The sequence below is a fragment of the Cyprinodon variegatus genome, unplaced genomic scaffold (assembly GCF_000732505.1).
Source record: "Cyprinodon variegatus isolate N-32 unplaced genomic scaffold, C_variegatus-1.0 Scaffold719, whole genome shotgun sequence".
NCBI classification, from domain to species: Eukaryota; Metazoa; Chordata; class Actinopteri; order Cyprinodontiformes; family Cyprinodontidae; genus Cyprinodon; species Cyprinodon variegatus.
The window spans coordinates 207,341-218,815 of record NW_015151172.1 but is presented as its reverse complement, the minus strand read 5'-3'; the positions used below and the strand labels follow the sequence as shown (position 1 = coordinate 218,815).

Below are 11,475 nucleotides of genomic sequence, written 5' to 3'. Positions count from 1 at the left end.
GGACTAAAACTGGTAGTTGGTTCCACAGGAGAGGAGCCTGATAACTAAAAGATCTACCACCCTTTATACTTTGGGTGCAATGAAGCCTGAAATGCCATTTTTCATTCTCATATTTGCTCATATCAGCTTTTTCTCCACAGCGACTTAGACATCTACTTTGTTGATGTCTTCACGGTGTATTAGAATCAAAACTTGGTTTTTATGTTGAATTTATAAACCATTTTGATAAATCTAATTTGTGGAAAGTAGTTCTTTTGTCATTAGGTTAGAATCTGAACCCTTTGTTCATCCCAGTACTAAGGCTCTGCCTTTGGAGACAGTTAACTTTCGTTTAACAAACACAATCTGAGTCAGGCTTCCCGCGGATCCTTAAAAAGTCTTAAAATCCATTGAATTTTTCAGTGAAAAACTAACGCTGTCTGTCACAGGTCTTTAAATTGTTACTGCATCATAAATAGAATTTTTTTTGAAATCCATACCAAACATTGAAATAATGAAATGATTATATTTTTACATTTACCGAATGGCTTGCTTCACTGCAAAAGCAATCTAGAAATAAGTAAAAATGCTTTATATCAAGTGTATTTACCCTTAATTTAAGTAGGTAAATAATATGACTTGCCAATGGATTGAGTATTTTTACTCCAAAATTAAGGTAATTAGATAATATGCAATTAAACTAAGACAAGTTTTTTATTATATTTTACATGTAAATTGTCTTGTTACCTTGGCAAAGTGTCTCACTTCCCTCCTCAATTCAAGAAAAAATTCACCTATTTTAAGAACAAAAATGACACATTCAGATTTCAATTTATTTGCAGTGTGTAACCATTATTGCTTCTGTCCTGATAGCGGAAGCAATAAAAACGATGTTGTAGCCAGACTTGGGGTAACGCGCCACTAACTTTTATCTTGGGAAACATCAACATGGGGAAGTGTAGAATTAACGAAATCCAGTTTTCTGCATGGTGAAACCCAGAGCCAGGAAATGTAGATGAGGCACTATGGGAATCAAGGCAGTGACTCACACATGCAAAGTTTCAAAACTAAGTTAGTGAGAAGCAGCAGGTATTTCTCCGTTCTGTTCGACCCTTGTCTCTGAAATGCCTCCACTGCACCTCCCCCATCAACAACAGCGCCAATAGAACCAAATCTCTGGATAATGTTTGGCCGTATGCCTAAAATGAAAGCACAAAGTTTGTGAATTCAGTTCACTTGTTGATAAAAATAGATTTGTTATTTGTGTGTTTTTAGCTTTCTTTCTATATGCAAAGCTTTTCAGTTTCAGTTCAGTTCAATTCAATCCAGCAATTCAGTTTTTTTATATTGCGCCAATTTCAAAACAAATGTCATCTCTAGGCCCTTTATTGAGACAATTCAACCAGATCATACAGTCAAATTGATTAAAACACTTCTATCTAAGGAAAACCAGTTGATTGTTTAGACTCATTGACCTGAAGGCAATCCCTCACACTAAACATGCATGCAACGACAGTGGAGAGGAAAAACTCCCTTTTAACAGTAAAAAAAAAAAAAAACCTCCCGCAAAACCAGGCTTAGGCCCATCTGCTGAGGCCGACTGGGGTTCAAAGAGAAAGAAGCAGACATAAAGAAAGAAGCAGAGATACAAAAAGAACTTTTCAACCAGCTCCATGGGCGGCCCCGTCCAGGAAACACCGCAGGTAGATGAGCTCCTAGCCAGCTCCCATGTCAGAGGATGAAGAGAGCACATCTTACCCATAACCGTCCACTGGAACCCTGATAGTTTAGCCTGAAGCAGCAGAGATTATGTCAAATGCCTGTTTTTACTTTGGTTTGGGTCTACTTCACCAAGGATCCCAGATAATTAGTTTTTTTGGTGTGATGGTTGTCGATCCAGAGTCTTGGTTCCCACACTCAATTCAAACTATGCCATGGAAATCATTTCAATTCAGGTTTGGAAATGACATTTGGTTTCAATCCTATTATGGTCTGTATGGGATTTTTGTAGATGCTGATGGCTGTAGGCAGGACGGATTAGCAGCGGGGCTCTGTCTTTCAGTGGTTGTGGGAAAGCTTATGACCAAAACACTTGTTTAATAACAGTCACACTGGGTTAAAAACTTGATTTTGGACATTTTTCATTCTCAAATCTACATTTGTGAAAAAAAAAAACAAAAAAACAATGAAAACGTTTTTTACCTACAGTAGCTCCATGGTCTCCGCTAATTGTTGTGATAAAACCAGAGAAATTTATACATTTGAAGACTGATGAATCTTCTTTTTGATTAAATTTTTCTACTGACTGAATGTTGGAAGCAGAATGTTCATGTTTTGGATGAAAATGGCTCTAAGCTGACTGTTTGTCTTGCAGCTGAGATCTCTTCATCAGACTCTGGGGGCTGATGGGACATTGAGTCATCTTAGCCTCTACACTTCACCCTCCCTACCCAATATCTCCTTAGGCCTTCCAGCCAACACACACATCACAGTAAGTCATTGCTTAAATGTATTAAACCTCCACATTTTATGTTTTTGCTTGGTGGTATTAGTCCTGCAGATAATGAGATTTTTTTCTTATAGCAACATTTCCATAAGATTTTTTTGTAGAGCAGAGAAGTTAGGAATACCAGTCTTTTCAAAGGGATTTTCAAGGCCCATGCCAACACCCATTATTTTGACATCAGTGTAACCAATCACCGATATGTGCTGCCATTTTTGGGCAGATTCTTTAGATCGACCTTGCTTTAAACAAAAAGAAACTTATATGTGTATATATGTACATATATATGTGTATGTATATATGTACATATATGTGTAAATATACATATATGTGTATATATACATATATATGTACCTGTATAAACAGTAATATAGAAATTATAAAAATGTAAGAGTGGCTGTGCTTTGATCGTGAGTAGTTTGTCTCTCCACCTGGGAGAGGAAAATAAAATAGTTTTGAAGATCATTTATATATTAAGGCCATTTTCTTTCATATAAGAACAATGTATATACCAGTTTTTTATTGTAGACGTCACCTGATAGATTTCTGTGTTTGTGATACATTGTTGATTAGCTGGCTGACATTTAACAGGCACCTCCTTTCTAGCGTATTGGTTACTTAAGCTTTATTTAGTTTTCTTTTTTATAACTGGTCCTTAATTTAACATCAAAGACACCTTCCATTCACAGGCACCTCAGAAGCTGACCAATCAGCAGGAGGCAGAACGTCAGGCCATCCAGTCCTTACGAGGGGGCGGAGCTCTTACGGGAAAGTTCCTCTCAACTTCTTCCATACCTGCAGGTAAGATTAATGCACCATTTAAAGATTTGATTAGCATCTACAGTGCTTTAAAAAAAGCCCCCTGAACTGCCGTTTTTGTGAATATTTTGGTAAGCTGATAAGTTCTAAACCCTGCGATTTAATCAAACAGTTTAAGTTGTATCTGCGTGCAAAGATTGAAAATTTCGCACAATGTATGCTCGGCTTAAGGTGTAATAGACGACTAATTCAACAGAGCAGATTATCAAACATAGTTATATTTATATATTATATATAAATATTATATATATATATATATAATATATTTATATTTACATGAAATATATTGCTGCTTAAAGTTGCAGGTAATACAGGCAAGAGAAGAAGAAAGGCTTAGTAGATAGAGTGCGACTCATTTTGCTATAAAAATATGATATTATTAAGTTAGATTGTCAATTATGGAGCTTCTAGCTAAAAACAGATCAGAACTGAGGACAAAAGCACGTCATACTTTTCACATTTACATTATTTGTAAATTATCTTAAAAGCCATTTATCATTTTCAAGCTGCAGTTGGTAAAACAATCTCCTAGTTTGTCTTTGTGCTTAAAGTTTGTCTGCTCTCTCTGTGCATCTTGGATTCTTTTTGGAAACTGTGTCTTACATCCACAGTCTAAAACAATCAGTTTGGGTTAAATGTTCTCTGTCATAAACTCCCTGATGTTTGAGTATGTATGCACATAATGAGCCTGGTTGTTGCTCAGTTTTTAACTGGTTACATATTAATTCCGTATTCTTTTTTATTTTTTTAGTAACAGTGTCCTGTCTGGCAATGTGGCAATAAGAATAATTGTCTTGATGCCAAAAAGAGCCCAACAGATTTTACTTTCACAAGTGGAGCAGTACGGCTATCGCCATAGTGTTCAGCTTGTTTTATACATATAAATTGCTTTATTATTATTATGCAGGGAGTTTTACAGATTATTTGGACAACGCGATGTAAGTAGAACGGGAAAGGAAAAACAGACAAAAAAGGAGAAAAGATGAAAGAAAGAGGAAATAAAAGGGAGATAGTGATAAAACATTTCCAGTCTGCTTCATCACCTGCAAAGAGATGTAAAAATAACGGCACAACCAAAGGACATGGTACAAGGCATACAATTAAGTAACACCTTGATACTATCGCTGAAATATAAGTGGTATTATTTAATCTGACATGTATTCTGTGTTACCTGAAGATAAGAATATGGGCTTTCTGTATGGAAGTGAATCTCTAAGAACCGGGAACCAAGCACCTGTAGTTGTTTGTGAGAGTGCACTTGTGCATGTAAAGTTTATCCAATGAAAAAACGCTCAATAGTGGTTGTGAAGAGCAGAAGAGGTACCCCCCCAGAGCACTTAGTCCAGTGCCGGGGGCCCAAAGCCCCAGACGCCCACAGGGACCCCAAGAGAGAAGGCGCCAAGGAGGGGCCAACCCAGGAGATCCGACCCCTACCAAGGGAGGAGGAGAGACAGCCCTGAGGAAGTCCCCCAGCCGCCGCAATGCCGGAACCCCCGGGAGCCGCAGCGACGAGTCCACAGGCTCCACCAGCAGCCAGCAACCCCGAAGTGAATCCGGCCATGGGCCCCAGGGATCCGAGGCCCCAGGGGTGCCCCACCCGCCGGCGAGAGCCCCTTCCGGTCCCTGGCCGGCCAGGCCCTGTGGAAAAGCCACCAGGAATAAGCCAGTAGCCACCCGGGCATCCACCCCCAAACCCCAAGCTCCACCAGTGTACCTGCAAGCCCAGGCGCCAGCCAGCAGAGAGAGAACAGGATGGGGGAAATGGGCTCCGCACTTGGCGTAGACTGGAGATGTGCTTGGGAGAGGGAGCAGTTCAGACCCCAACCTGAAAAAAAAAAAAAAAAAAAAAACTCACAGTCTTAATCATGCCTTCCCACCTTAGTGCCCCCCACTCACACCACACAGACTCTGTAGAGATGAGCCAAAAATACGCGGATGCACCTTCACACATAACACTCACATCCAATAATCCCAGGACCAAGGACCCGGCGGCACCGGTGGTTGGTCCTCGGATTATCGGATGACCTAATAAGTGAACCTAAAATCCGGACACTAAGCAAGCTTGTGGAGAGGAAAAACTCCCTTTTAACAGAAAGAAACCTCCAGCAGAACCAGGCTCAGTGTGAGCGGCCATCTGCCAAGGCCAAGTGGGGTTAAAGGAGACAGAAGCAGAGAAACAAAAGGCAACCAGCTCCACAGGTAGCCCCGTCCAGGAAACACACAGCCAGGCAGACGAGCTCTGAGCCAGCTCCCATGTCAGAGGATGAGAAACAGGCCAAGCTCCAACATCTATCTACAAAAGGTAACTGTAAACCAGCTCTACAGGCAACCCCATCCAGGAAACACAGAGCTAGGCAGACGAGTTCCGAGCCAGCTCCCATGTCAGAGGATGAAGAAGGCAAATCCAGGTCATTACTTTCAGACAATCCTCACGACTTCTGACACCATGTCGTGTTAGCAGTTTTCAAAGGAATTCAGGCCACTCTTTGTAGAAAAACTTCGTCTCCTTTTATTTAGCTTCTCGCTACCCCCACCCGGAAGTACCTAAGTCCTTCCTGTTAGCCCTTAACAATAAAACAAAACTGTTTATAAGAAATTACACCACATCCCCCTTTCTTAGAAAACAATGCACTATGTGAACACTCACACAAATCAACTTTATAACATCAAATTTCTTCTCTTCTGTTATATGCGCTGAACTTCTTTTGTTTCTCTTGATCTTGTTCTGACAGGAGCTATGGAAACTGTCCTTGACTTCTGACTTTCATTCTCAGACTGGTTTGGTGTGGACGAGGTGTCCTTTGTAGGACTTGTTGGTGTACTGGGTAATTGTTCCTTTGGTGTGACGTAAATAGTGGCAATAGGTGATGTCTGTTCCTCCTGATGGCACCAGAAGGGCTCCCCACCACATATTAACGGGGCTTGGAGTGACGTGAGATGACAATCCCTTTGATTTTGGTGTCTCTCACCCGATGTCTGCTGTTGAATACTTAGCTGACCTTTGTTCTCCCCTCTCTCACTCTCTTTCTCTCTCTCTCTCTCTCTCTCTCTCTCTCTCGACTCCACCGCATTCTTGTCTGGCAAACTGGGAAAGGGCAAGGAGGGAAGTTTTGGTACAGCGGTGCGAAGTCTCCGTCCCATTAGTAATTGAGCTGGGCTATATCCATTTGCCAATGTGGTTGCACGATAGGTCAAAAGTGCAAGATAGGGGTCTTTTGCTTTTTTTTAATAGCCTTTTTACAGTTTGGACATGCCGTTCAGCCTTGCCGTTACTTTGAGCAAACCTTGGGCTGCTGGTTATATATCTGAACCCATAGGCTGCTGAAAAGTCTTTGAACTGCTGGCTAGAGAACTGAGGACCGTTGTCACTGTAGAAAAGCTCTGGAATTCCATGTCTGGAAAAGATCGACTTCAGGTGCACGATGACATCCTCTGATCTCGTAGGAGAGAGATTAGCTATCTCCACAAACCTGGAGTAGTAGTCCACCAGAAGTAAATAATTACAGCCATTTAAGGTGAAAAGATCTGCTCCGACTTTCTGCCAGGGTCTCTCTGGGAGCTCACTAGGCATTAAAGGCTCCACAGGGTTGGCATGGTCTTTTATGCATACAGAGCAGTTTTTCACAAGTTCGTTGATTTGACCACTCAGACCAGGCCACCACACTGTCTCTCTGGCGCGTTCTCTGCATCTGGACATTCCCTGATGTCCCTCATGTAGGGCGACAAGGACAGAATTGCGCATGGTGGTTGGAATAACAAGTCTGGTGGCTTTCAATAACAGTCCATCCAGTACAGTTAGAGTCTCTATGTGACCAATATGTTTTTATAGGGCCAGAAAGAAAGCTGTAGTCTGGCCAATCTTTCTGAAAATATGAGATAACCTCATATATAACTGTCTGTTATAAGCTCTTCTTTCAGCTGTGTGATGTATGCTGAGCTAGCAGGTAGGCTTCTGATGATTTCCTCCAAATAAATGTTAGCTCTAGGATCTGGATCTTGGTTAAAGGGTGCGTGTGAAAATGTGTCTGCTGTAAGGAGAGCTTTACCTGGAGTGTGGGTGATAGAGTAGCTATACCTCATAAGCCTAAGTCAAAACCGCTGGATCCTGGGAGGAAGCTCTGTAAGTGCTTGTTGTCCTAGCAGGCTGATAAGTGGCTTATGGTCCGTTTCTAAGGAGAACTGTCTCCCAATAAGAAAGTCTTTAAATCTTTCACATCTCCACGTTAGCTCAAGCACCTGCTTCTCCACCTGCACCCATCTCTGTTCAGTTTCTGTTAGGGAGGGTGATGCGTATGCTACAGGTCTCCACTTCTCCCCCTCCTTTTGAAATAGAACGGCTCCCAGACCATAGGATGAGGCATCTGCTGACAGTTTCAACTCTTTATTTGGGTCATAAAGTCTGAGGACTGGTGTTGACGTCAGATCATTTTACAGTTGATTGAACGCTTTTTGTTGTGCACAGCTCTAAACCCATAGATTTTTCTTTGACAGGAGATCACACAGGGGCTTATCTTTGTCTGCCAGTCCTGGAATGAATCTGCCCAAATTATTAACCATCCCAAGGAGACTGCGAAGTTCACTGACATTAGTTCGTTCCTCCATTTCTTTTACAGCTTTTGTTTTGTCTGGGTCGGGTCGAACTTCATCTGCAGGGAAGATGTGTCCTACGAATTTTACTTCCTGTTTGTTCAGTTATCCATGTTTAACGTGACTCCAGCCTCTTGCACCTTTTTAAGCACGGATTGTTCCCAAATCAGAATGTCGTCCATGTGACAAACCACACCTTGCAGTCCATTTAGGATTACTGACATTCTACACTGAAAATGTTCTGGGGCTGAGGGAATCCCAAAAGGAAGTCTGTTGAAATGGTAGCGTCCAAAAGGCGTGATAAATGTTGTGTAGATGGCTAACTCTGATGACAGTGGAACCTTTCAAAAATCTCTGTTTGCATCGAGCTTACATAAAACTTTTGCTCCAGTCAGGGATCCAAGTGTTTGTTCAACCAAGGGCAGGATGTATTTTTCCCTGCACACCGCTTCATTAAGATGAGTGAGGTCCACACAAATGCGCACTGATCCATTTTTAGTTGGCACTGGGACCATACCTGAACACCATTCCATTGGCTCTTCAACTCTGCTGATGACTCCCATTGACTCCATCTTCCCCAGTTCCTGTTTCACTCTTCCTGACAAAGGGATGGGGACTCGTCTGGGTGTGGCCAGCGAAAAAGGTACAGCATCAGGTTTCAACTTAATGGTGTACGGTTGCTGTATTGCCCCTAAACCCTGACACAATTTGGGGTAGTTGTCCTTTAACGCCTTGATGTCTATGCTATCTGCTCTGGACACAAGGTGTAACTTAACATTTACTGGTCTGCTTAACAGAGCTTCATGTAAATCTTGTATAACATACATGTTTTCTTGTATTACATGTTCCCCTCTACACAAAGTTTCCATAAACATACCCACCACATTAAGTGGAGTGACACCTGGTCAAAACAAAGTTCTATCTGGTTTACACAGCTCTCTCGTTTTTGGGTTGGTGCGGAAGTGTGTCTGGGATGGAATAACTGATACATCAGCTCCAGTGTCTATCTTACATCTAACTTTGTGATTTCAGATAGTAATGTCTGCATACCAGGGGTCAGACCCAGAACCAAGGAACATGAGCGTGTCATTACAGCCATCAGTTTCTATCACATGCACCGATTTTACAGATTTACACACTTTACTGTAATGTCCTCTTTTACCACATGTATGACAATTCACATCTTTTGCTGGGCATTGTCCTTTTCCATGAGCTACCACACCTGTAGCATGATCTCTCACTTGGTGTTCTTGCTTTTGTGGTGTACTTTGGTTGAATTTGGGGTTTGTAGGAAGGATGTTTCTGCTTTTTGTGTTTTGCCGAAACAGCGTCCATTTCCACTTTATTTTCCTCCCTGATGTCTGTCTGTTGCCTTTTTATGATTTCAGACTGCCGGGCTTTATTCACTGCTTTCTCAAGCGTCAAATCCTTATCCATTTGAAGTCTCTCCGCCAGGCTGGTGTCTCTCAATCCCACAACGAGGCGATCTCTTATTTACTCATCGTGCACTGTAGTTGCAGTTTTCAGCCAAGGCATAAAGCGCAGTGACAAACGAGTGAACAGTCTCATTAACCTGCTGCACTCTCTGGTTAAATCTGACTCTCTCATAAATAATATTTTTTCTGGGCACAAAATATGCATCCAAAATGTCTCTCACCGCTTGGTATTGGTGTCTTTGGGCATCTGATAATACCTGGCCTCGCAGAATGTCGCTGCTTCATCTCCCCTACAATATATGAGTGTCTTCACTTGATTAGCCTCGGAGCTAAGATGTAGGTTGCTAGCCAGTCTGAATCTTTCAAACCTGCGTATCCACTTTTCCCATTGCTGTGGCTTTGCGAAATCAAATGCTTCTGGAGGCTGAATGGTGAAAGTCACTCTCCGATAATATTACTTTCAGGCAATCCTCCCCACCTCTTACACCATGTCGTGCTCGCGGTTTTCAAAGGAATTCAGGCCACTCTTCATAGAACAACTATGTCTCTTTTATTTAGCTTCTCGCTACCACCACCCAGAAGTACCTAAGTGCTTCCTGTCGGCCCTTCACAATAAAACAAACCTTTTTATAACAAATTACACCACATAGATGACAGCAGCAAAGCTGATATTTCTCTCCAGGATAGAGTCACAGTCAAACAGGAACAGACGAGGCCAAGCTACTAGGCTAGAGTTCAGTTTCTTGTAATGTAACAAAATCTCAAAACATTCCAGGGATACTTTTGGTGGACAGGTGTCTTTTGATTCCTTTACAGGTGCTGCTCATGATGTGGAGACTCCGCCCCCCAACTCTCATTCAGCCCATTCCTCATTGCTGCAACATGTCCTGCTGCTGGAGCAGGCCCGACAACAAACAGCTATGCTCGGTAAAACAAATAAAAAACTACCCTAACATTGCCACAATAACAATACAGTCATTACTGAGTACTGTTCCATCCAATCAGGGCCCATGTACAATCAATCACCACTGGTTACTGCAGAAAGAGGCGTCAGCACTGGAATGCGGCCCATCACCAAGCTGCCCCGGCATCGACCATTGGCTCGCACACAAAGTGCTCCTTTACCCCAGTCACCCCAGGCCCTGCAGCAGCTGGTAGTCCAACAGCAGCACCAGCACTTCCTTGAGAAACACTACAAGGTATAACCAGTTCACAATCTTCCTCAGCTGTCATAGGTCTGTACAGTAACACAGCATTTGGTATGTAGATGTTATCAAAAGGGGGGGACCTCCCTAGACCACCACCCACTCACCCTGAGGAGATAGAGGAGGAGCTAACAGAGAACAATGACATGCAGGAAGACGAAGGGGCGGGGCAACACAGGTTTAGCAAAAGCTCTTTTCTTCCAAACATAAATCCAGGTTACAGATGTTTCTGTTCAAATTAGAAAACTCTGATGTGTTTTTTTCTGTTGTTCAGGCTGCAGAAGGAGGGATCAGATGACAGCAGCCATTCATCTGAGCGAATAGGTGTGCACATAAAGGGGGAGGAGGAGCCCAGGATAATGCATGTAAAAGGCGACAGCACGGAGAGTGAGCTGGATGAAGATGAGGAAGATGATGATGTCATCCAGCTAAGAGAGAGCGAGGAAGAGGAAAGGGGCAGCTACATGCAGGTTGGTGTGAAAATACTGCCTTTCTAAAAGATCTAAACTATTCTTTACAAACACCTGGATATTCAGGATTTGAAACAATCTGGAAAATTTCTGGAAAAATTCGCCCCCCGGCTCCATCACATTTCAAGTCAGATGCTTGGATGCATTTTGGCTTTAAAAACAAAGAAGGTAATAACAACATTGATATGATGCAGGTAATTTGCAAAAGGGGAAATGTCATACATTTGAATGTTTTCATTTCATTGGTTTAAAGGACCACTGAGGCCATGTAAACGGCACTGATTATCCTAATTTTGTTATTTTAAGTTTGATGAATCCTAAGATCTTTTTGTCAGTGTGTCCACGCCAGTAATAGTAATATTTGTGTCCAGTATTTGTTTTCATGGCAACACCTTCAAAAGTCGTTTCAATAAATACAGCTATGTATGAATTCAGTTGCTTTCAGTTATGTATCAATGGAAGACACGATCCAGATC

At 42.2% G+C, this 11,475-nt stretch overlaps 1 protein-coding gene across 4 annotated transcripts in view; it reads left to right on the top strand.

The window, feature by feature from the left end:
• The window catches only part of hdac5 (histone deacetylase 5), an 86,682-nt gene that overhangs the window by 56,653 nt on the left and 18,554 nt on the right, over positions 1-11,475 (top strand). For all 4 annotated transcript variants that reach the window (XM_015395022.1, XM_015395021.1, XM_015395020.1 and 1 more), the window contains 6 exons: positions 2,354-2,470; positions 3,172-3,283; positions 10,141-10,251; positions 10,330-10,523; positions 10,592-10,707; positions 10,804-10,999. In XM_015395022.1, coding sequence (XP_015250508.1) covers positions 2,354-2,470; positions 3,172-3,283; positions 10,141-10,251; positions 10,330-10,523; positions 10,592-10,707; positions 10,804-10,999 — 846 coding nt within the window. The remainder of the gene's footprint in view (positions 1-2,353; positions 2,471-3,171; positions 3,284-10,140; positions 10,252-10,329; positions 10,524-10,591; positions 10,708-10,803; positions 11,000-11,475) is intronic.